At 56.2% G+C, this 22,234-nt stretch overlaps 3 protein-coding genes across 10 annotated transcripts; 1 reads left to right on the forward strand and 2 right to left on the reverse strand.

Moving 5' to 3' along the window:
• Positions 1–1,000: 1,000 nt before the first annotated feature.
• Positions 1,001–5,818, reverse strand: FCN3 (ficolin 3). The gene is given in 8 exon segments (XM_007078163.2): positions 1,001–1,279; positions 2,100–2,234; positions 2,343–2,472; positions 3,736–3,863; positions 4,253–4,297; positions 4,659–4,754; positions 5,032–5,113; positions 5,762–5,818. Coding segments are annotated over 8 exon segments (912 nt in total). The 3' UTR covers positions 1,001–1,040.
• A 1,964-nt stretch (positions 5,819–7,782) lies between these two features.
• Positions 7,783–11,991, reverse strand: CD164L2 (CD164 molecule like 2). 5 transcript variants are annotated; one of them, XM_042996257.1, is made up of 8 exons: positions 11,823–11,900; positions 11,444–11,470; positions 11,190–11,357; positions 11,018–11,089; positions 10,366–10,410; positions 8,669–8,813; positions 8,383–8,394; positions 7,783–8,111 (listed from the first exon to the last, which is right to left on the reverse strand). In XM_042996257.1, exons 3-8 carry the CDS (start codon positions 11,314–11,316, stop codon positions 8,105–8,107), a joined length of 408 nt encoding a protein of 135 aa, XP_042852191.1. In that variant the 5' UTR covers positions 11,317–11,357; positions 11,444–11,470; positions 11,823–11,900; the 3' UTR covers positions 7,783–8,104. The 5 variants fall into 5 exon arrangements, with proteins under 5 accessions (XP_042852191.1, XP_042852187.1, XP_042852188.1 ...); XM_042996253.1 differs by lacking the exon at positions 11,444–11,470 and having other exon boundaries at positions 11,823–11,990; XM_042996254.1 differs by lacking the exons at positions 8,383–8,394; positions 11,444–11,470 and having other exon boundaries at positions 11,823–11,989.
• Positions 11,992–12,148: 157 nt separating this feature from the next.
• Positions 12,149–21,988, forward strand: GPR3 (G protein-coupled receptor 3). 4 transcript variants are annotated; one of them, XM_042995767.1, is made up of 4 exons: positions 12,149–12,292; positions 14,329–14,645; positions 19,933–20,855; positions 21,685–21,988. In XM_042995767.1, the coding sequence occupies exons 3-4, from the start codon at positions 19,938–19,940 to the stop codon at positions 21,871–21,873; spliced, it is 1,107 nt and encodes a 368-aa protein (XP_042851701.1). In that variant the 5' UTR covers positions 12,149–12,292; positions 14,329–14,645; positions 19,933–19,937; the 3' UTR covers positions 21,874–21,988. The 4 variants fall into 4 exon arrangements, 3 of the variants coding, with proteins under 3 accessions (XP_042851701.1, XP_042851700.1, XP_042851702.1); XM_042995766.1 differs by having other exon boundaries at positions 12,149–12,267; XR_006221032.1 differs by lacking the exons at positions 19,933–20,855; positions 21,685–21,988 and adding an exon at positions 15,148–15,636 and having other exon boundaries at positions 12,149–12,267.
• Positions 21,989–22,234: the final 246 nt, after the last annotated feature.

Below are 22,234 nucleotides of genomic sequence, written 5' to 3' on the forward strand. Positions count from 1 at the left end.
CACACCCGCACAGCTCCCCAGATCCCTAACCTCCTGGTGTTGGCGAGGCAGCAAACCTCAGTGGGCTCTGAAATCAGGAACTGGGGACTTAGTCTCCAAGATCGCTCAGTTCCGTGACGGAGCAGAATGCAAGCCCACGACTGCCTGTCAGACTACAGTTATTGTGCTCTGTGTGTTGCTCTGCCACTTTCTAGAATGTGACTCTAGCGAATTAAGGGCTTAATAAATGCTAACTCAGTAACTGCTGTTTCGCTGCCTTGTTACCCTGCGGAAGAAAAACGGACCTTCCCTCGTTTGACTCAGAGTTCAAACGAGCCCCGAATGGGACAGACAAGAAGTAGTAGAGAATGAGAACTTGGCTGCCGAGAGAGGAGGGGGTGGAAAACAGATGACTTAGAAGGGACAGGCATGGGTCAACAGGGGGAGAAAACTGCGCAAATCCCCCCACAAAACTGTACACTTGTAGGACCCGGAGGACGCAAGGGTGCTGTCAGTGGATGCTTGAATCCTTCTGAGTCCTCCCTTAAGTGCTCCTCTGGCTTCGTCTTGCACACCTCCAGAGATAGAAGCCTCACTACCTTATGAGACCAACCCTTCCATCTTCCTGACTGGAAGATCTTCTTTGAATAGAGCTGCACCCCGTGTCTCTGCTCTGCCCTCTTTTTTTATCTAATTTTTTTAAATGTGTATTTATTTTTGAGAGAGAGAAAGAGCACGAGCAGAGGAGGCAGAGAGAGAGAGGGGGACAGAGAATCTGAAGCAGGCTCCAGGCTCTGAGCTGGCAGCACAGAGCCCGACGCGGAGCTCGAACTCACGAACTGAGATCATGATGCGAGCCGAAGTCGGACACTTGGCCAACTGTCTGCTCTGCCCTCTTGAGTTTTTCCCAGTCACTAGAAGAGTCCTGCAAGCCTGGAAAGGGTTAAAGTGATTTTATTTTTAAACGTGGACAGGGGAGCAGAGGCGTTTGGCAATGGGGAGTGTAGCCCTCGGTCCGGAAGCTGTACAGGATAGATAAGGGTGCTGGCTGCCACGGTGTCCTAGCGAAGCATCATGTGAACCTTGCGGTAAGCGTGGCCCACGCCCCGGCCTGAGGCCCAGTCGATGCCATACTTGTGAGCGGCGGCCTCAGACGTTGCGTAACGCCTGTTGAGATTGGACCGGTAGCAGGATCCGTACCACCAGGCACCGTGGACAGTCACGGCACAGTTGCTCTTGCTCGTATCGTGGTCATCGTAGGTGGTAAAGGGCTTCCCGTTGTGGAGGCTCAGGGAGTCTCCTGACAGGGGATGGAGGCACCTTGGAGCCGGGCACCATGCCTGGCACCCTTGAAGGGATGATCTCACAGGAGCCTCAGAGCCACCGTGAGGTGGACGTTATCAGGCCCCAGGAGGAAACAGCAGTACCAAGGAGCCAGAGTGTTCTCCCAAGGTCACTCGGCTAGTCACAGTGGTACTGGGACTTGAACTCGGGACTGCGGCTCCAAGGCCACTTGCTCCTCCCTCTGCCTTGTCTCCCTCCCAGAATCCCCAGCTCCCATCAGCAGCCTGAACAGCTCTGCCTGGGGGAGCTGGGAGGGACTTCTCAATGCCCGGGCAAGGGGGATCCTGAGGCACGTCCCCACAACCACTTCCCTCTTTGAAGTCTCTCCTCAACAGTCACTGTTTCTCTGAAAAAGAAAAAAAAAAAACAAAACCCAAAAACCAAACCTTCCCTGCTTCCTCTTCTGAAGCAGATAGGGCAGATGCTCAGCAGGGCCTCAGATGGCTCCCACATCCTCCCTCCCTGCCTCTTCGCCCATTTTACAGGGGAGGAAACTGACAGGGGAGGAAACTGACAGGCAAGGAGCTCTCCCAAGGTCACGCTGTTAGTAAATGAAAGGGCTGGATTCAGACTCAGGACTGTTGGCCTCCCAATTTCTTCACTCCTGCCTGCACCATTCTGTCTCACGGGTGCCATTTCTCAGATGAGGAAACCAAGGCTCGCAGAGGGGAAGAAATTGCCCTGGGTCCGTGATGGAGGCCGTGGTCACACTGGGAGTGGATCCAGCCTCCCTCACCTTCTTTCCCTGCTCTGGGCCCCACCTCGGGTTCACTCACCTGCAGTGCCCTCCGAGAACTTGCCCAGCACCAGCTGGTAGTGATCTGCCTCCCCGAGGAGGCGGAAAGACTCGTAGCGGGCAAAGGTGTGGTTGCCAGTGAAGTCCTCCAACTCCACCCGCAGCTCCCAGGTGCCTGGAGGGAAGAAGGAGGCAGGGGTGGAGGAATCCTCAGATCCAGGGTGAGGATTCAGAGTGCCAGAGAAATGCCCCCCAAACTCCCTGGGACCTGCTGGGAATTTACCCTGAACAGCGAGCTGGTGCAAATTCTCATTCCCCAGTCAGAATTCAGACTCCTGGCTCCCAAAACCTGCTTTGTAGGCGGACCAAGAGCGGAAGAAATCCACGGACCCATCCTGTCGCCTCTGGAACACCTAAGGAGGCAGAGAAGGCCAGCTCAGCGGCCATTACTCCAGGCCGGGCAGGTCATGAGGAGAAGCCGGGGGTGGGGGTGGGGGTCTGTGGCAGCGGAGAGTGGGTGCACTGTGAGGGGAGGGCGGACACCTGCCCCCTCTTTGGATTGGGGGCTTGTTAGTAACGTGTAAGTCCAAGTGACTTTTGTTTTTATTTTCTAAAGATTTTTATTTTTTTTAGGTTAATCTCTACATCCAACGTGGGTTCAAACTCACGACCCCAAGATCAAGAGCTGCACGCTCCACCGACTCAGCCAGCCTGACGCCCCAATCTTTGCCTGTGAATAGTGATGAACTCCACATTCCCTCACTAACTTCTACGGACACTCAACCTCTTGCCAAAGCCTGACAAGTCCCAGGGAGACTGAAATGATTGGGAACATCCGCCCTGTCCTTAGAGGACGGTCAGTCGTGCTGGGATCAAATTTGATCAAGTCAGGTCAAAATAACCTCCTTAACTTACTATGGGAATCGAGATATTAGAGCAGAGAGGTCACCTCCAGAGGTCCAAGCTCGAGTCCTGGCCTTACCCTGATGTCCCTCGGTCCCCACTGCAGGCTAAGCTGTCCTTAGGCCCTGCAGTTTCCCTCCTCAATATCCTTCAGTCTAAGCACCTCCCCTTCCACTGTGGCCCGGGGCCCCTGAATTCCTCCTGACCTGTGTCCCTGCCTCCATCCTATCCCCCACTGCCATGCACCTTCCATGGTGCAGCCTGAGTCTTTTCCCTAAAACGTAAGTCTGATCAGGTCCCTCCCCTGTTTACAACACTTTCATGGCTGCCTGTTGCCTCCGGTGCTCCTCAGTCAGTTATTCAATGCCCTCCATGAACTGGCCTTTGCAGAGGCCCTTAATCCGTCCTTGACCCACACCTGTAGACATTAGCTGGCCTCTTATCTGCTCCCAGCTCATTCACATGGTCTCCTCAAACCGTCTTGTGTTCTCCTGCCCCCCTGTGTGTTTGTCTTTCCTTCTACTTGGAATGCCCTTCAGTTCCGCATCTACCTAGAGAACTTCTATACAGCCTTCAAGGCCCTTTCAGATGGCATCTCCTTTGAGGAGCCTTCTCAGACTTCCTCAGGCCCTCTGGGAGCTCAGTAAGCATTGGTCCGGGAAGGACTGAAGGAATGCTTTAGCTCCAGAGGGCTCTGGCTCCCCCTAGGGTCCAAGAGGAAGAAGTGCCCACTGGGCCTGGCCTCTGAGCCCCGGAGTCTCCCTGGCACTCACCAGCCAGCCGCCCTCTTTGGTGTCCATGTCACACAAAACTGGGAGGGCTCTGCCCTCGAGTAGGCATAGACGGTACCAGCCGCTCAACGTGGCACCCCGGCTCCGCAGCTCCTGGCAGTTTCTGGGGCCTGGGGAAGGAGAGATGGGCTGAGATGTGTTGCCACAGTGTCTCGCAACCCTCACCCTGCAGGCAATGGAACAGGCCAAGTGTGGGACCCCAGGAACCCTCTCGATGGCTCCTGAAGAGGGACTCTACACAGGGAGTCTTTCCCCAGGGAAAGACAGAGTGTTGGACCTGAGGTCTGAGTACTCCCAAGGGAGGGCCCTCAAACCCAAGGGAGGGTGCCCAGGCCCCTTCCTAATCTTGCCCTCCTCTCCCAGCCTTCTACACCCCCCCCCGCCCCCCGGGGGGCGATCATAGTGGATTGCTGAACCATGGCTAAGCAGAGACACCCCTCTCTAGTCCAGGGACAGAAACAAAGAAAGCAGAGGAAGTCCATGGTCCCACACACTCCACCAGGCTCACCCTTGGGGCCCATCTTGCCAGGTGGTCCAGGTTGCCCTGAAATCCCAGAGACCAAGGTGCCTTAAGTCCCACCGCATGCCCAGGGCCAAAAGGCAATGAGTGACTTGGAGGCTGAAGTCAGATCCCAGCTGCAGTCCTTCCTGGCTCTGTGATCGCGGGCACACAGTTTATCATCTCTGAGCCTCACACCCCGCTCAGCAAACTGGGGATAGAACCAGCTACCTCACAGAGTCAAACTTGGGGTGCTGGGCATCCAGCCCACGGCCTGGCACACGTTAGGTTCCTTGCCTCTTGGTCCTTGGTCATGGCCTCTCAGCACAGACAGTAACCAGTAACCGCTGATCCCCAGCCTGCCCAGTTCACCCCGGGTCCCTGCCTTCTCCCTGGCATCTCTCACCTTGAGGGCCTGCAGCTCCTTTCTCTCTGGGACTTCCTGGGGCTCCAGGACAACTGGGCAGGAGGACCACTTTGCTGGCTTCCAGTCCCCTGGGGTCTGCAGGAAGAAGCAGGGCCGGGTGGCCACAGGGTGGGCATGGGGGAACGGGTATATCTCTTCCAGGCCCCTCTGCGGTTCTCTTTCCATCTCCCAGATTCTAGCTGTCAGGACCCTTGCCTCCAGAGCTGCACCATTTGCATCAATTTGCATACATTTACAGTCCAGAGCCCACCCTGCTCCTTGCAGCTCCGTGAGGTTGTGAGGTTGGGCGGGAGAAAGACCCCCAGGGAAGGAGTGAGGGCGGGTGGGTGGGGAGAGCATCTTAGGCTGCTACCTGGGCAGTTGGGGTGGTCCTGGCAGGCTTCCCAAGCAAGAAGAGCAAAAGGGAGAGTGGGGTCCACAGTAGGCCCATCTTGCTGGTGCCCCAGAGGATACCAGTTTATAAGGGGGCCAAGCTGGTGGGAGAACCTGCACTCCACAAGTCCTGCTGGGTGCTGTTTGTGCGTTGCCTCTGGTCCTTACACAGCCTGGCTCATAGTCATTATTGGCCTCGGGTTACACGCTTGGCACAAAGCAGGTGCTCAATAAATACTGGTTAAAGGAATGAATAAACAAGGAGAAAATGAGGCCCAGAGGCAGGCCGTGGCTTGTGCACTGACATTTGTCTGCCTGGGCCCACAGAGATCTTGCCCAAGCGCCCCGCCAGGGAGAGAGGCACTCTTGACAAAGGGACTTCATACCCACTCTCAAGTCTGTTGGGGAGCCCCTGGCAGGGCCTAGGAAGTAGTTACTAATATAGGCAGACCATTGAGCGGGCAGACTGTGCAGGGCAGGTCTGGAGGCTAGGAGGCCAGTGAGGCGGCAGTAGCCACAGTCCAGACGTGAGGACTGACGACTGAGCTGGAGAGGGACCTCAGGTGACAGGAAAGCAGAGAGAAGCCTCATTTGCTTGTTCGTTCACTCATCCATCCTTTCACTCACTCATTCATTCATCAAACCTTCCCTGAAAGCCTTCTCAAGCCCTCTCTTCTCAGTGCTTGTGGGGGCAGGGAGGGCTGGGGTACAAAGCGGGTGTCAGAAGGTGGGGGCCGAGCTTGCCAGACAGGATGGGTCCATGACATGGACTCTGAGATCCTGAAATTCCAATTCAAGGGATCTCTCCTCCCCACATTCTTCCACAGGTGGGCCAAGATTTGCAGACAAGCGTATTTATCATGTGCTATTTATAATTTAAAATTTTAAGTTTATTTTATTTATTTTGAGAGAGAGAGAGAGAGAGAGAGAGAGGATGAGTGGGGGAGGGGCAGAGAGAGAGAGAGAGAGAGAGAGAGAGAGAGAATCCCAAGCAGGTTCCGCGTTGTCAGCACGGAGCCCGACTCAGGGCTCAAACTCAGGAACCATGAGACCATGACCTGAGCCAAAATCGAGAGCTGGACGCTTGACCGACTGAGCCACCCAGGTTACCCCTGAAATGTGCTGTTAAGCATAATTATTTCTGGGGAGTGGGGCCAGGGGGAAAGGGTTTCTCACTCTTTCTATAAAAAAAAATCTGTATCGTCCTTTTGTTCCTTACAGGCATTTACTACTTTGGAAAAAGCAAACATCCGAAAGAAATTTCCTTAACTGATGGTGAAATCAGAAGGAGGTGGGGGCATTTCCTCCCTCAGCTCTGGAAAGGATGGGCATTATCCCTGCCAGCACTAAGTGCTGGGTGGAGAAGCCAAGGGAGGGCGATCCAGGCAGGAGAAACTTCGTGTATAAAGCCTTGGAGAAGAGAGAAAGCCAGACAGGCTGGGAGCAAGGAGTAGATCCGAGTGTTGAGAAAGGGGCGCTCGAAGGGGAGGCTGATGTCGGAGACGGGGGGCTTTGGTGGAAGTGTGGAAGGGGAGGGGCGAGGAGGTGACTGTTAGGCATGTCGATGGTGGCACGAGTGGGCAGGTGAGCTCTCTGTGAGGCCGAGGAGGAGCCGGAACTGCTGCGGGCGGCAGGGTCCCTCAGTGCCCTTCCAGCTGGAGTGCAGGGAGGCCGGGCCCAGGGGCAGGAAGGGGCGCGAACGCTGTGGGGTGATGGCGTCTGGAATGCGGATTGAGCTTGTGCATCCGCTCTGAATCTTCCCCAGAGCCCACGGAGACAGACACTGCTGTCACCCCACTTTACAGATGGGGAAGCACGGCCAGGGCTGGGAAATAACTTCCTCCGGTTCACACAGAGCAGTCAGGCTCCACCCGCTGACCTCGCCACCATCACCCTCTATGGCCTCTCCACTCCACTTCCTGGGACAATCATGGGATGAAATCAGATAACACCGTCAGACTCTCAGCCACATGCCCTGTTTCCAGCAAGTGCCCCCGCAGTGGGAGATGTTATCAGTCAGGGAAGACTTCTGGGCAGGGGTGGGGTGAAGTGGGGTGGGAGAGAAGCGGAGGAGGTGGGCATGGGAGGGCAGGGGCTTTCCAAGAGGACCTGAGTGAGGAAGGCCACGAGTACAGAAATGGCTGTCGAGTCCCAGGGGCATCTCCACCTTGGCATTGGGGCAGAGACCTAACTTTAGGAGCCGAGAGAGCCTGAAGATGCCTCTGTGGGGGAATTCTGAACTTCTGCTTATTCTGGAGTCAGAAAAACCTGGATTCAAATCCCAGCTCTCCCCTGTCCTACTGCATGATCTTGAGCGAGTGTATCTACCTTTCGGAGTTTCCACAGGCTCATCTATAAAGGGCGGGGGAAGAGGGCTAAACACGTATGACAAATGAAAATATTAAAAAAAAATTTTTTTTAATGTTTATTTTTGATACCGAGAGAGACAGAGCATGAGCAGGGGAGGGATAGAGAGAGACGGAGACACAGAATCCGAAGCAGGCTCCAGGCTCTGAGCTGTCAGCACAGAGCCCGGTGCGGGGCTTGAACTCACGAGCAGCGAGATCATGACCTGAGTTGAAGTCACACGCTCAACTGCCTGAGCCACCCAGGCACCCCTGAAAATGTTTTAAAAGGCGGCAGTAACAGTCCAAGGTTGAATTCTCATTAAGGAGAGGACAACAGCTGTACCCCAACCCCAACAAATCCACACAGCCCAAGACACAGGATGTGAAGCACAGTGCTGGGAAGAATTCCTTTATTTGGGGGCAGTGCCAGGTGGGTGGGAAGAGGCAGGCACAGACCCCGTGCCAGGCAGGGGGCCCACAGGGATAATGGATAAGACGCGAGGTGGTTGAAGGATGCTCTCAGCCGCAGGTACCAGGCCCGGGACAGGAGGGGATGTCAGCTGCCAGGCACTGAGCCTGCTTAATGCCCACAGGGGCCAGAAATCGGTGGCCAAAGTTCTTCCCACCCCGGCACCTACAAGGGGGCCGAGAGGGCAGCCTCTTCGTCCTCCTTCCCCGCAGTGTGGAATCCAGGCCTGAAGGGGGTCAGATTCTGCAGAGGCCAGACAGAGAGGGCACTGAGGGCAGTGGCCCTGCCTCAGCCGGGCTGAGGACCCCCACCCCCAGGAAGCAGGCAGTGGCTGGAAGAGCGCACTTGAATGGAGGCTGCAGCAACCCGCCCCACCACATGCACACGCACGGCACACGGGGGCCTCAGAGCAGCCCCCCTTCTTAGAGGAAACCCAAACTGCACACACATCCCAGGCTCCTGCCTGCGGCCCCAGAGCTGCAGAACGAAGGCTTGCCTGGGCTCCGTCACCTACCGGTTCTCCTCTCTGCCGGCAGCATGAGGGACAAAGACAGATGGGCTCAGTCGGGCTCTCAGACACAGGGTCCAGGCCGGGTCCTGGCCCCAGCCAGCAAGGGGCAGAGAGAACCCCACATGTTGAGAAGCGTGGCTCACATGGGCGATGATGTGGGGAACACACTGCCCTGCCCTTAGTGCTGCCGCATTGAGAAGACAGTGCACTGGCGCTTAAAGGGGACCTAAAGGGCAAGAGTCAGGTGGGGGAAGTGAGCTGAGTCCCTACTGGCAGGCCAGGTACTCACAGTGTCTGGTAGGTGCTGTCCTTGGCCTTGAGGAAGCGCAAGACGAAGAAGGCCGCTGCCTGCAGGCTCAGCACGAGCACGACGCCCCCAATGAAGCTGGCCCCATCAAAGCCAGGGCCGTGGGCTTCAGGGACTGGGGGGCTCCCTGCAGGGTGCAGGTCATAGCAGGCCACTGTGGACCGGGATCCTAGCCCTACCCCAATAACCAGCACAGGTCACCTGGAGGCCCCAGTCCTCCAAATGGGAGCCTTGAACAGCAGGCTCAGAAGTTCAGCCCAATCCTGTGGGCAGTTGGGAAGCGCCTGCTGGGAGGGGCAGTGCCTGGGGCAGGGGAGGGCGAGGCCTTGGCTCCAGCCCTGGCTCTGCTCCCAGTTGCTCTGTGGCTCGATGTCTTTCACGTCCTCTCTGGGCCTCAGGATCACATGGTCCTGATAGCAATGAGCTCCCTTCCAGCCCCCCTATCCCACGCTGGCCAGGCAGGGTGAGGGTAGACCCAGAAGTTAAGCGTCTAGAGCCCTTCAGCTGAGAGTTTCTTTTGGCCTCGGGTCTCAGGGTTCAAAGCCCAGGTGCAGATGATATAGTCCCTTTTCAGGACTCCTAAGTCCCCGGACCCTGGAGTCCCCCAACATCCGGGCCCTTAGAGAAGGAAGAAGGGGAGGCCCACACCCTACCAAGTGGGTCCGTGGAGACCGGACGATGTGTGTCAGAAGGAGAAGCTGGGTTCTGAGGGTGAGATCTGTCCAGTCACCTCACAGTTAAGACAGAGCCAGTCTCACAGCATCCCCTGACCCTTTCCCCTGTCCCGTCTTAGGGCCCACGGTTGCCAGGCTGTCTGGGTGGCTCCCAGCTGTGCCATGTCAGCCATCAACTCCCGCCACGGATTCGATTTCAGGCCCCAGGCCAGGTGCCAGGGCAGGGCAGGACTGGTGGCAGAAGATCATTCTGGGGCACTGCAGAGGGGCCCAACTAGGAGCTGGGTCCTCCTCCTGGAGGGTATAACTTGTGTAAGGGGGCCTGAGAATAGGAAGGGCAAAGGGGGTCCCAGCTACAGCTCAGGGAGCCCCAGAGAAGGACAGTGGGGGGAGGAGGAGAGGGAAGAAATGAGCTGCCCAAGACCGATCTGGGGCTCAGCCGGAGGGAGCTGGGCCATCAATAATTCAGCCTCCAAGATCAAGTTTCTGGCTTTAATTAACCAAAAGCCTCTGCAGCCATCCCTACCAAGTCTGGTGACCTCCAGGCCCTGAGGGGCAGTGGGAACCAAGGGGCAGAGTTCTTGCTTCCGCTCTGCCAGGAACCTGCTTTGTGACCCTCTCTGGACCTGGGGGCTGCAGTGGGCAGGTAGTCACTGCGCTACATCTCGTTGGCAACCTGAGCCACACACCCTTCAGCACCAAGGGCAGGTTCTGAGAGTCAGCCCGAGCTCCCAGAACTGCTGGTGTTGGGGAGAAGGGACGGCAACCATCATTTCCCGATTGTTTCTATGTGTCAGACATTGAACTAGGCGCCATACACCTGCTCATAAGATTCTCGCAGCAACTCTGTGAGGGATTACCCAACCCATTTTACAGATGTGGAAACTTCTTCTCAGCAGAAGTCACAGGGCTGAGGTCACAGAGCATGTAGTGCCTGAGCCCGGCTCTGTCTCTGCTGGCAACTCTAGTCCTCCCACCGCTACCATTCCCCCAGGTAGCACCTACCTGTTGTGACTGTCTTTGGTTCATAGGTGGGGTGGTGGTGGGCAGCTGGAAAGACAAGGGAATCCATACAAAGCCAGCCCTCCCATTCTCTGACCCCCACCAAGACCCCAGCCCAGGCGAACGGCCGGACTTCTGACTCAGATCAGGCTCCCTGGTCCGGGTCCAGGTCCACCTGACATACTTTCAAGCCTTAGTTCACACAGCTCTTCCACCAGAAGGGGCCTCTCTCCATCTCTACCTTTAAGGGTCATCTCTGATGCCACCCCCTCCAACAAGCCCTCCCTCCCCATTCCCTTCGGAACTTCTGATTCTGAAGTCCTGTGTTTTAAATTAGGCAAGATAACTCCTCCATCCCCCTCTACGCATCTGTCCTGGACCCTCTGGCTGTGCCAATTTTCAGATGGGAAAACAGGCCAGAAAGGGGAAGGGATTTCTCAGTGAGCTAAAGGCAGAAACGCAAGTGGACCCCACTTCGTGGGCAGTCTGCTCCCAGATACAGACGATATAGTCCCTTTTCAGGACTCCTAAGTCCCCAGAGCCTGGAGTCACTGGAGACCCTGGAAAGAGGCCGATTCCTTCCTGAAGGGCAGGCTCTAGCTTGGGGACACCGTAGTCCCCTCTCTCCAACTTAGGCCAGTGGGAGTCCTCTTACCTGGACACGACTCTGAGCGGTTGTAGACGGAGCAACCTTCCTTGACCACCTCAGCTCGGGCCACACAGTGTCCTGGTGGGAGAAGGTGTAAGGGCGGGATCTGGGGAGAGCGGCCAAGGCTCTGAGGTGCAGGACTGGGGGCACTCGACTTGGCGAGGGCCCAACTCCATACCTGGCTCCTCTGGTTGACACTGCTCCCACACGCAGCCAGAGAGGTTGTGTGCTTTGTGCCCCTCCACACAATGCTCACAGAGCTTGAACTGTTTGCAGGCCCCCGGGACAGCTGGCCAGATGTTCATGCGGAGCAGGGCTCCCCGCCCAAAGCCTCGAGCTCCTTTACCTGGGAGTGGGAGCAACTCCTTGAAACTGAGCTGCAGCCGCTTCCCCACTACCGTGGCTCTCCCCCGTTTACACACATACACTCACCTGGATCCGCTAAGCCCCACTACACACCTGGAGTTTCCACAAACACATGGCTACACACACCCACAACCTCCCCCACATTCATCCAGAGCCCCCTTCCTTTGCATACAACCTGGGGTTCCCTGATCCATGTAGAACTGCTGCCCCCAGACACACCTGAAGCCCCTAATCCCCCAACCCCTGGAGCCTGTTACATACTCCTAGCTCCACACAGGGCTAGAACCCCCTTCGACTACCCCTAGAGCCCCGAACTCGTCTGGAAGGTCCCCTCCTGCCCCCCACCCCCAGGCCAGACTGCTCCAGAAGAGGCGGCTGGATGAAGGGCACGCTCCCCCTGCCCCAGCCCGGGCTGGGCCCTCAACCAGATCCTGGTCCGCGTTACCAGCCACAGCGAGCTGGGCACACAGGAGGAGGCAGCAGCAGCCGCCACAGAGCGCGGCCCGTAAGGCGCGGGGTCCCGGCGCGGCCATGGGCGGGGCGGGGGCTGGGGGTCGGCGGAGAGCTGGTGTGATGCGTCCCTCCCGGACTCGGCTCCGCTGGGGTGTGGGGAGCGAGACCCAGGCAACCTGGGCGTGGCCAGGTGGGCGTGGCCATTCTGGGGCGGAGCCAGTGGCAAGGCCGGGGTGGGGCCAGGTCGTCAGGGGCGGGGCCAGGCAGGGGCGTGGTTGATGGGTGTGGCCTGGTGGGACTCGGTTGGGCGATCTGGGGCGGGGCTCGGACAAAAGGGGGCGGGATCCAACGCTCGCCTCACACCTGGTTTTGGGAGCCCCCACCAACGGCTTCACGAAAACTCTGCTCGGTGGAGAGTTATTATCCCTACTTCACAGGTGAGGAAACTAAGGCTCAGAAAAGGTGAGTGGGTAGGCGGAGGTCACAGTGGCAAAATCTGGATTCCACGCGAGGTTACTTCCTCGCAGGCCGGGCCTTGTCGAGCGAACCCCACCAACCAGGCTCCACGACTGGGGGACTGGCTTCAGCTGGCCCCTAGGCTCTGGCTGCTCGCCTTGCTTCACCCCTTGCGTCGTACTCTCTTCTGCCCCTCAGCCTCCCACGTCTGCCTCCAACCCACCACACTCTCTGGTCTCATTATTATTTTTTTTTTAATTTTTTTTTAACGTTTATTTATTTTTGAGACAGAGAGAGCGCATGAACGAGGGAGGGTCAGAGAGAGGGAGACACAGAATCGGAAACAGGCTCCAGGCTCTGAGCTGTCAGCACAGAGCCCGAAGCGGGGCTCGAACCCACGGACCGCAAGATCGTGACCTGAGCTGAAGTCGGACGCTTAACCGACTGAGCCACCCAGGCGCCCCTGGTCTCATTATTAGTAGGACAGTTGGGACTTTACACAGCCTCCCCTTCAGCCTCAACTCCTGCCCTGGCACCGGCCTCTTCTGGTTCTTCCCCCTCTGCGGCTACTTCTCAGGTTCCTCGGAGGGCACCTCCTCTCTCTCTTTCCCCCCTCCTCTTTCACGTCCACTCTCCTGCCCCTTCTCTGCTGCTCCTCCTTTTCCTCTTTCCCCCTCTTCTTCCCCGGTGGCCCGGTTTCTTCCTGAGCCCTAGTCCACCTCTCCTGGGGCCATTTTGGCCATTCCTCTGCCATTAGTTCCCATCTGAAAGCCATCAGGTCTCATAGCGTCATCTCCAGCCCCCTCCCCAGCTGCCACCTGTAACTAATACATACTTCACACTTTTGACCTCTTACTATTAGCAGAATATACATTCCACTAAGAGCTTTTACCTGCAGCTTCTCATCTAATGTCAACAACTGCCCTCTAGGCATGGGTTTTGTTATCCCCAATCTGTGGGCTTTGGAGGTAAAATCAGGGGCACCTGGCTGGCTCAGGCAGAAGAGCACGCGGCTCTTGATCTTGGGGTCGTGAGTTCAAGCCCCACGATGGGTGTAGCGATTACTAAAAATAAGCAAGTAAACTAAAACAAAATCACCTGCTCAGGGGCACATAGTTGTAAAGAGGGGGGCCAGGATGTAAGCCCAGGATCCAGTGGGTCCATCTGCTTCATGGGCACCTCCACCTGAGTATGCCTCAGGTCTCTGAAACTGCCCTCTTTCTCTTCCCCACTCAGGGAAGCTCCCGAATCGAAACCAAGATCTCGTCTCCATCCCCTCTCTCTGTCTCAGCCACATCAGCTCTTTCCCTCTTCAGAGACTTCGTACTGGTGTGCCTTCTCCTTGAAACTCTTCTCTTCTCTCTTCAATGACTTGTTCCATGACCTCCCTGCTTCAAAGAGGGCCCCTGGTTATTCTCCATGCTACTTCCTTTTTCCTTCAGAATATGTATCATATGTATAACGAATTACTCTTTTGTTTCCTAGGCTATAATTCCTATGAAGGGAGAAACCGCGTTTATCTTCTTCTGTAGTTAACTCCCTATACACTTAAGGGCTAAGTAGGTGTTTATTTGGGGGGGGGTTCTTTTTTTCCTTTAATATGAAATTTATTGTCAAATTGGTTTCCATACATCAGCCAGTGCTCATCCCAACAAAGTAGGTGTTTATTAAGTAGCCATATTGTATCGTGTTGTGACTGTGTACATGTTAGCCTGTCCTTCTGGTCTGTGAGACCCTCAAGGACCCCCTAGTTAATATCATGTTAAGTGTCTACTTATAGACTTGTGCATCTTTCCCCCATCAGAATGGAAGCTCTGTGAAGAAGCCAAGGATTTTTGTTCATTGCTGCATCCCCTGGGCCTAGAACCATGCCTGGAAAATAGCACAATGCTCAATAACTATTTATTGCATGTTGAAAATGCAGGGATGTGGGGGTGCCAGTTTGGCTCAGGTGGTAGAGGATGTGTTGATCTCAGTGTTGTGAGTTTGAGCCCCATGTGTGGCATGGAGTTTACTTACAAAATAATTTTTTTTTTTTACAGAGAGAGAAATAAAATGCAGGGATGTGGCCAGATCATCTCTCTGTCCATAGCACCCACTCGAAGCCCAGGGAATTTTCAGTGAATACTGTCTGAATGAACAAATGGGTCTATGCTAAGAATGTGTGCGCTGATGATGCCCAGATTCTTGGGGCTTGGACACGGAGCTTGTGTGAATATTATCTGTGCCTCGGACACACACCCACCGCCAATGAGAGCCTAGGCCCATGGGATTCCCCTGATCGGAGAATGGTGAAGGAAGAAGTCTTACCTGGAGGCGAGTGCTCACGGCCATCTGGTGGTCACCTGGGGAACTGCAGGTATTGTCAGCCCTGGTTAAATTTCACTCCCCGCTGCTTCAGGGGAGACGGTGATGTTTAGGATAGAATGGAAGGCACAGCGGATTTGGCTACACATACACTGGCTTCAGATCCCAGCTCTGCCATCTACTCTGTGATTTGGGGCAAGTCCTTCAGCTTCTTTAGACTTCAACTATGAAATAGGGATGCAGGGTTGTTGTAAGCCCTTCGATCTAGTCTGGCACCTGGTAGCTGGAAAGGACCGGACAGGGTATCAGCGGTGGGAAGGAAGCAAGGAGGTATGGCAGAGGGCATAAGGAGGAAAGAAGAGGAGGGGCCGCACAGTAGCCCTTTAGAGAAGAGAGACCCAGTTGGCAGTGTTGGCCTCCATCGTCCCATTGATATAGGGCAGTTTGGAGCGTGGAGAGAGTGCCCATGTGAGAATCCATAACTTTGCTTGAGTCTCTGGGGTTTCTCATGACTAGAAATATCATTGCCCTCTTCTCTTTCCTGGCTGCCTGAGGACCAACTTCCATCTTGAACGACACCGTAATTCTATGGATCAGGGCGTTCTAACCAACCAACTACTTCAGTGGAAGCATGGTCACTGATGTTCTTTGCCCTGAGAAGGCAACAGTACCTAAGACAGAACTTTGAGAAAAACTAGCCAAAATGTACAAGACCACACCAGCTGTCATCTTTATATTTTGAGTCAGAACCCACTTTGGTGGTGGCACAACTGGCTTGGGCCTGATTTACAATTCCTTGGATTATGCAAAGAAAAATGAACCCAAAGAGAGCCTTGCAGAACGTGGGCCGCATGAGAAGAAAAAGACCTCAAAAAAACAGCGAATGGCACAGGAGAACAGAATGAAGAAAGTCAGGTCTCCACACAGGCCAATGTTGGCGTAGACAAACAGAAGTAGTAAAGATTCTGCCAGGGACGCCTGGGTGGCTCAGTCAGTTAAGTGTCCAACTTCAGCTCAGGTCACGATCTCGCGGTCCTTGAGTTCAAGCCCCGCGTCGGGCTCTGGGCTGATGGCTCGGAGCCTGGAACCTGCTTCTGATTCTGTGTCTCCCTCTCTCTCTGCCCCTCCCCCGTTCATGCTCTGTCTCTCTCTGTCTCAAAATAAATAAAACGTTAAAAAAAAATTAAAAAAAAAAGATTCTGCCATGACTATCTGTGGTGATTGTGCAAACTTTTCATGAGAGGATTAATAAGCTATGAACATTTTTTTTTAAATGTTTATCTTGAGAGAGCGCATGCACAAGTTAGGGAGGGGCAGGGAGGGAGGGGAGACAGAGAATCTGAGGCAGGTCCCACACTGTCAGTGCACAGCCTGATGTGGGTGGGGCTCGAACCCACAAAACGTGAGATCATGACCTGAGCCGAAATCAAGAGTTGGATGCTTAACCGACTGAGCCACCTAGGCACCTCTACTTATTAGAGAGAGAGAGAGAGAGAGAGAGAGAGAGAATGCGTTCACGTGAGCAGGGAGGAGCAGAGAGAAAGAGGGAGAGAGAGAATCCCAAGCAGGCTCTGCGATGTCAGCGCAGAGCCCAAAGCTCCATCTCATGAACCCATGAGATCATGACCTGAATCGAAATCAAGAGTTGGAAGCATAACTGACTGAGGTACCCAGCCGCCCCGTCTTTTTTTAATGTTTATGAAAAAAAATTTTAATAAAGAACCATAACTGCTACTGAGAATGACAGAAGACAGTCCCTCATGCCACTCTTTCCTGCCTACCTCCCAGCCACCTTTACGCATCCCTGAGACCAGCTGGATGGTTGTTGGGACCCAGCTCTGATGGGGGAGAGAGCAGATACCTGAGGTCTGGGGGACTGATGGCCCTGTATTCTCTCTCTATGGCGACCCCACTCTCTTGACAGTGTGCCTATCATTATTCTCCTCTCTCTCTAGATGCTGCTTTTTACTTTAACCATCCAATCAACAAGTGTTTGTTGAACGCCTACTATATAGCCAGGTTCTGTTCTCAGCCCAGAACAGAACAAAGTCTCTACCTTCATGAAGCTTACATTCTGGTGGGGCTGACCCGTAGTAAAAAAGAAGCTACGTGCATAAACAGATAATGTAAGGAGTGGTTAGTGCTCTGAAAAATAAGAAATCAAGGAAAGTGGGGGAGAGAGTGATGGGGGGGAGGGGTAATCGAGGACAGATGTCAGGGAAGCCTGCTTCAGAAGAAGTGACTTGAAGGCAAAGTCCTGAAGGAAGTGAAGAGGTTCTAGGGGGAGGGAGGAAATTGGCAAGGACACACTCATCCACGGCCCGTGCCCTCAGCGGCCATGTTCCCTGGGGCTTTTTTCCTCACTCTCCGCTCCCTCCCCTGCGTGGTATCATCTACCCCTAGAACCTCAATTATCACCTGCACATCTGTGCCTCCCAGGCGTCCTCCTCCTGCCAGGTATACAATTGGCAGCCCACACAGCCATGCTGATATGGCACCAGGCCCTCCCAACAATCCTGAGGTAGACACTAACATTATCCCCATCTCACAGACGACAAAACAGACACAATGGGCCTAGGAAGCTCACCCAAAGTCACACAGGAAATGGAGGAATTGGGATTTGACCATCTCCACCCCCAACTCGCCACACCCAACCTGAACCGCCTCATCTTCCCCAGCTCCTACCGTCTCCTCTTCCCTCTACCCTGCCACTGGCCTGTCGCCCCCTCCCCCAACAACTACAGGGGTGTCGTGTTGAGGGAAGAACAACAGGCCCCGGTGGGGCCTGGGATCTGAGCCCCTCTCGATTCCTTAACCCCTAACCTGATCCCTGCCCTCCACCCCCACCCCACACGCCCGGATGGTTGCACTGAGGACCAAAGCTAGAGACAGAGGAAGGAGAAGCGGCCAGTTCCTCTCCCCCTGGGCACATCTGGCACATCTGGAAAAGTCAGCTGGGGGGAGTGTATGTCCCCGGGACAAAGGACAGGCAGGGACGGGGAAGATGGAGCCCCTTCTCCATACCCCCCCACCCTGCCAGGGTGCCTAAGGTGGGAGGTCAAGAGGGGCCTGCTCAGGGGACTGAGCTGCCAGGTTTTCTGCTTCCAAGTTCTTCCCGGCTCCCCCTCTCCTGCTGCTTCGGGGAAGTGCCCCCCACCCCCCACCCCTGCTGGCTTTCCAGATCCCTGAATAAATAATTCAGGGTTTGAAATCTTGCCAGGCCCACCTCTCCCGTGCTGGGAGGGCGCTATTGGACTGACATGAGTGACGTCACCCAACTCTTTATCCCAGCCCCAGCATCACGAGGACCTGCCCTGACAGCAACTCACTTGCCTGGTCACTGTCCGCCTAGACCGCGTACCCTGTCCCTCTCACCCTGGGGCTCATTCGCCACAGTCACCTGGTATCTTCATTCCAGGACCTTACAACTCTCTTCTCGTTGTTTTGTCACCTCAGTACCTCAACACTTGTGACAGGGTCATGGTGACCCCAAGTCCTATCATCTGGACATTTCCCTCACCACCGCCTCTGACACCCTGGGATCCCTGAGCCCCATCATGTCAGTCACCTGACCCTGCTCTGGTTGCCCTGGGGGCTTCCCTTTCTATGGCACCGTGGCCCCATGGCCACCATCCCCAAGATCCTGTCACCATGCTCATACTGTCACCGCCACCCACTTCCCTGCTCCCTCGCGCTGCTGTCACCATCACCTCAGGGCCCCATCATCTTGGCAACCCCCGTCATCCTCGCCGAGGACGCCCATTCAGCCTCATCCCTCGGTCTCCGTCACCCGAATCCCGTCCGTCTCTACCACCTGAGGGGTCCCATCACCCCACAGCCTTTCCGGGGCTCCTTTCTGCTGTTCCTACATATTCCCCGCAGCCTCCCTGCGACTGCTCCGAGGCTCTCCCACCAGCGCCCCCCGAAACCCCGGCCCGCAGAGGGCGCCGCGTCAAGGACAGCGCGGGCCGATCGGGGAGGGGGGCGGGGCCGCGGCCACGGTCGCTTTTTATGAATGGGGGAGCGGGCGGTGCGAGGCCTCATTACTATGCCGCGCGACGCGCGCTGCGCCCCAGCGCGACGCACCCATTGGCCGGCCGGGCCACTTACGTCACCGAACCGGTGGCCGGGGGCGGGTCGGGGCGGGGTGACTCACGCCGCTTCTCCCGCGGCCGCGGGGGCTTCTCCGGGTCCGCGCACACCCTGCGCCGCCCGGACCCGAGCAGAGCTTCCCCGCGGCCCGGCCACGCCGAGTCCCGAGAGGTGAGTAGGGGGCCCCGCGCGGGCACCAGGCGTCCGGAAGGGCACGCAGGATGCTGGGGCACTGGGTCCGCGGACAGGCTCCCAGCGGCTGGCCGAGGTCGGAGGTCGAGACCCGGAGCCCAGAATCTGGGGTAGCAGGCGGGGACCCAGTGTCCGGGTGCTGAGAGCCGTCAGCTGGGTGACCCCGCTCGGAGTGCGCACTCCTCCAAGGCCCCGAGGCCCTTGAAGGGACTGATGGTCCTATGAGATTGGGCCGGTGGGACCGGCAGGAGGCATCTGGGGCAGGCACCCAGGCGTCCGAGCAGGAGGAGGTGTCTGACTTAGGGATCCAGACTTACGGACAGGATGTGGAGTCAGGTCCAAGATCCAGGTGTCCGGGCAGAAGGAGGGGTCTGACTCAGGGATCCAGGCCTCCAGCAGAGGGTGTCTGTTCCAAAGATCCTGAGATTCAGGAAGAAATAGAGGTCTGGCGGGGACAGAAGTCTGGGCCGGTGTATGTCGGAGGTGGGGCTGAGTTCCTAGGTGGTGATACCCCAGAAGTGGAGAGTGGGGGCTGGCAGGAGCTTCACGGCGCATTCCCTGGGGGCGGAGCCTGGGACTGGCAGTCCAGAGAATCGTGAGGGGTCTGGTGAGCCTCAGAAACTGAGCGTCATCCTGATCCGGAGGAAGTAGAGCTCCCCTCAGTCTAGAGATGTTTCCCTTCCCCGGTCCTGGGCCTACCTCGCATCTTCTGGATCCTGTGGGCCCCCATCCACTAATGGTAGTCCTTCATCTGGTTCTTCTCTGGTCGCACACGTGGGAGAAAGAGGCCTCAGGACCCAGGGGTTTGGAAGGGAGAGTGAAAAGACCCAGGCCTGGGGTCTGCTGGAGACCTGCTGGCCTGGGGGTGTGTATGTAGGGGAGACAAAGGTATTCTGGAAGGAGCCCTGGGGCATGACTGGGGGACAAGGCACTGGGACCCAGCCAGGTATTCTGAGATACTCTTACAATGTATCCTGAGTGGCACCTCATCCCCTCCAGACCCCTTCACCCAGCATCCGGTCCAGCCAACTTCTCACAGGGCCTTTCTCCTACAGGTACCATGATGTGGGGTGCAGGCAGCCCCCTGGCCTGGCTCTCTGCTGGCTCAGGAAACGTGAATGTGAGCAGCGTGGGCTCAGCAGAGGGGCCCACAGGCCCAGGCGCACCGCTACCCTCACCCAAGGCCTGGGATGTGGTGCTGTGCATCTCAGGCACCCTGGTGTCCTGTGAGAACGCGCTGGTGGTAGCCATCATTGTGGGCACTCCCACCTTCCGCGCCCCCATGTTCCTGCTGGTGGGCAGCCTGGCCGTGGCCGACCTGCTGGCAGGCCTGGGCCTGGTCCTGCACTTTGCTGCTGTGTTCTGCATTGGATCGGCGGAGATGAGCCTGGTGCTGGTTGGCGTGCTGGCGATGGCCTTTACCGCCAGTGTCGGCGGCCTACTCGCCATCACCGTCGATCGCTACCTTTCTCTGTACAATGCCCTCACCTACTATTCAGAGACAACGGTGACTCGGACTTATGTGATGCTGGCCCTAGTGTGGGGGGGCGCCCTGGGTCTGGGGCTGCTGCCTGTGCTGGCGTGGAACTGTCTGGATGCCCGGGCCACCTGTGGCGTGGTATATCCACTCTCCAAGAACCATCTGGTGGTCCTGGCCATTGCCTTCTTCATGGTGTTTGGCATCATGTTGCAGCTCTATGCCCAGATCTGCCGCATCGTCTGCCGCCATGCCCAGCAGATTGCCCTCCAGCGGCATCTGCTGCCCGCCTCCCACTACGTGGCCACCCGAAAAGGCATCGCCACACTGGCCGTGGTGCTTGGCGCCTTTGCTGCCTGTTGGCTGCCCTTCACTGTCTACTGCCTGCTGGGCGATGCCCATTCCCCACCCCTCTACACCTATCTCACCCTGCTCCCTGCGACCTATAACTCCATGATCAACCCCATCATCTACGCCTTCCGCAACCAGGACGTGCAGAAGGTGCTGTGGGCCATCTGCTGCTGTTGTTCCTCTTCCAAGATCCCCTTCCGATCCCGTTCGCCCAGTGATGTCTAGCCACATCTTGGTGACCCTTCAGCCCTGATCACTACAGAATTCCAGAATGTTAGGTCCTCCAGGGCTTTGTTCCACCCCACCCCCCACCTCACCCCCTCCCAGCTCCACACCCCGAAGACCCAGCTGGTTCTGGAGTTCTAGGACATTGGGTGTTTCACAGGATTCTGTTCAGATCCCTACAGGGCCCAGCTGGCTCCATGGTTGTCGAATGTTCAGGTGGCCAGGGTTCCACTCAGAAATGTCCCACAGCCCAGCTGGCTTGGAGTTCCAGGATGCTGCTGGGGGTTTTACAGTGCCACTCCAAGTCCCTGATCTTCCCCCTCCCTTGACCTTAATCATGTCACTTTACTTTTGAGTTTCTGAGCTAAAGAGTCAGAGAGGTTAGTCACTCAGTTGCCTAGATAGGAGAAAGAAAGATGTATCTCTATATATGTGCACATACAAAAAGAGTATCTATTTATAATTTATTTATTTACTTATTTATTTATGAATTTATTTATGGGTGGTAAGGGGAAAACAAGAGACCTACACCTTGAAATCCAGGCCATACCAGGGTATCCCCAGTCCCCAGACCCCCATTGCTGACCTCAGTTCCTAGAGGGGGAAAAGGGAGAAAGAGAAACCACGTATTTTGTTATTATTTTTGCTTATTTTTTATCAAAGAGATCATAGAAACCAGAGCCTTCTCCCCAGGCCCGCCCCTCTCGGGTTTGCTGGGAGAACACACCAGCCTCTGGTTTTTTATTTTTTTAAGAAGCCATCACCTGAGCAACCGAGAATTCCTCTGCGCTGGGGGCCGGCTGCCCTCTGGTGGCCGTTTGGGGGAAACTGCAGCCCGGCCAGGCTGCCCGGACCGGACCGCGCGACCCCACCTCCACTCCAGCCCGGCGTCCAGCGCCACAGCCAAGACCTGGGGGCCAAGCCCCACCCTGCGGTGCCCTAGAGGAGGCAGGGTGTGAGCCAACACCTGATTCCTCTGCCAACCGGGGTATGGCCTCCAGTGCTTCCCTAATGCCATCCCTGACCCATCCCTCAATAAAGAATGATTTTGTGATAAATGTTTGTCTGTATGTGTGAAGAGGGTGGAGTGGGGCTGATGTGGGGTGAGCCCCGAATGGGAGGGTTAGGCCAAGCCTGGGAGCCTGAGAGATCTGGGGAGCTGGAGACCCAGAGTGGCGTGTGGCTCTCAGGTGACATCCCCACCCCTTTAGAGGATCTGATGAGCCCCACTCCTCTGCTCAGACCAGGGCATTGCCAAGCAAGGACCCCCATCTTATCCTGGGGACAGGAACCAGGGTGCTAGA

This window comes from Panthera tigris, chromosome C1 (assembly GCF_018350195.1).
Source record: "Panthera tigris isolate Pti1 chromosome C1, P.tigris_Pti1_mat1.1, whole genome shotgun sequence".
Classification (NCBI taxonomy): Eukaryota; Metazoa; Chordata; class Mammalia; order Carnivora; family Felidae; genus Panthera; species Panthera tigris.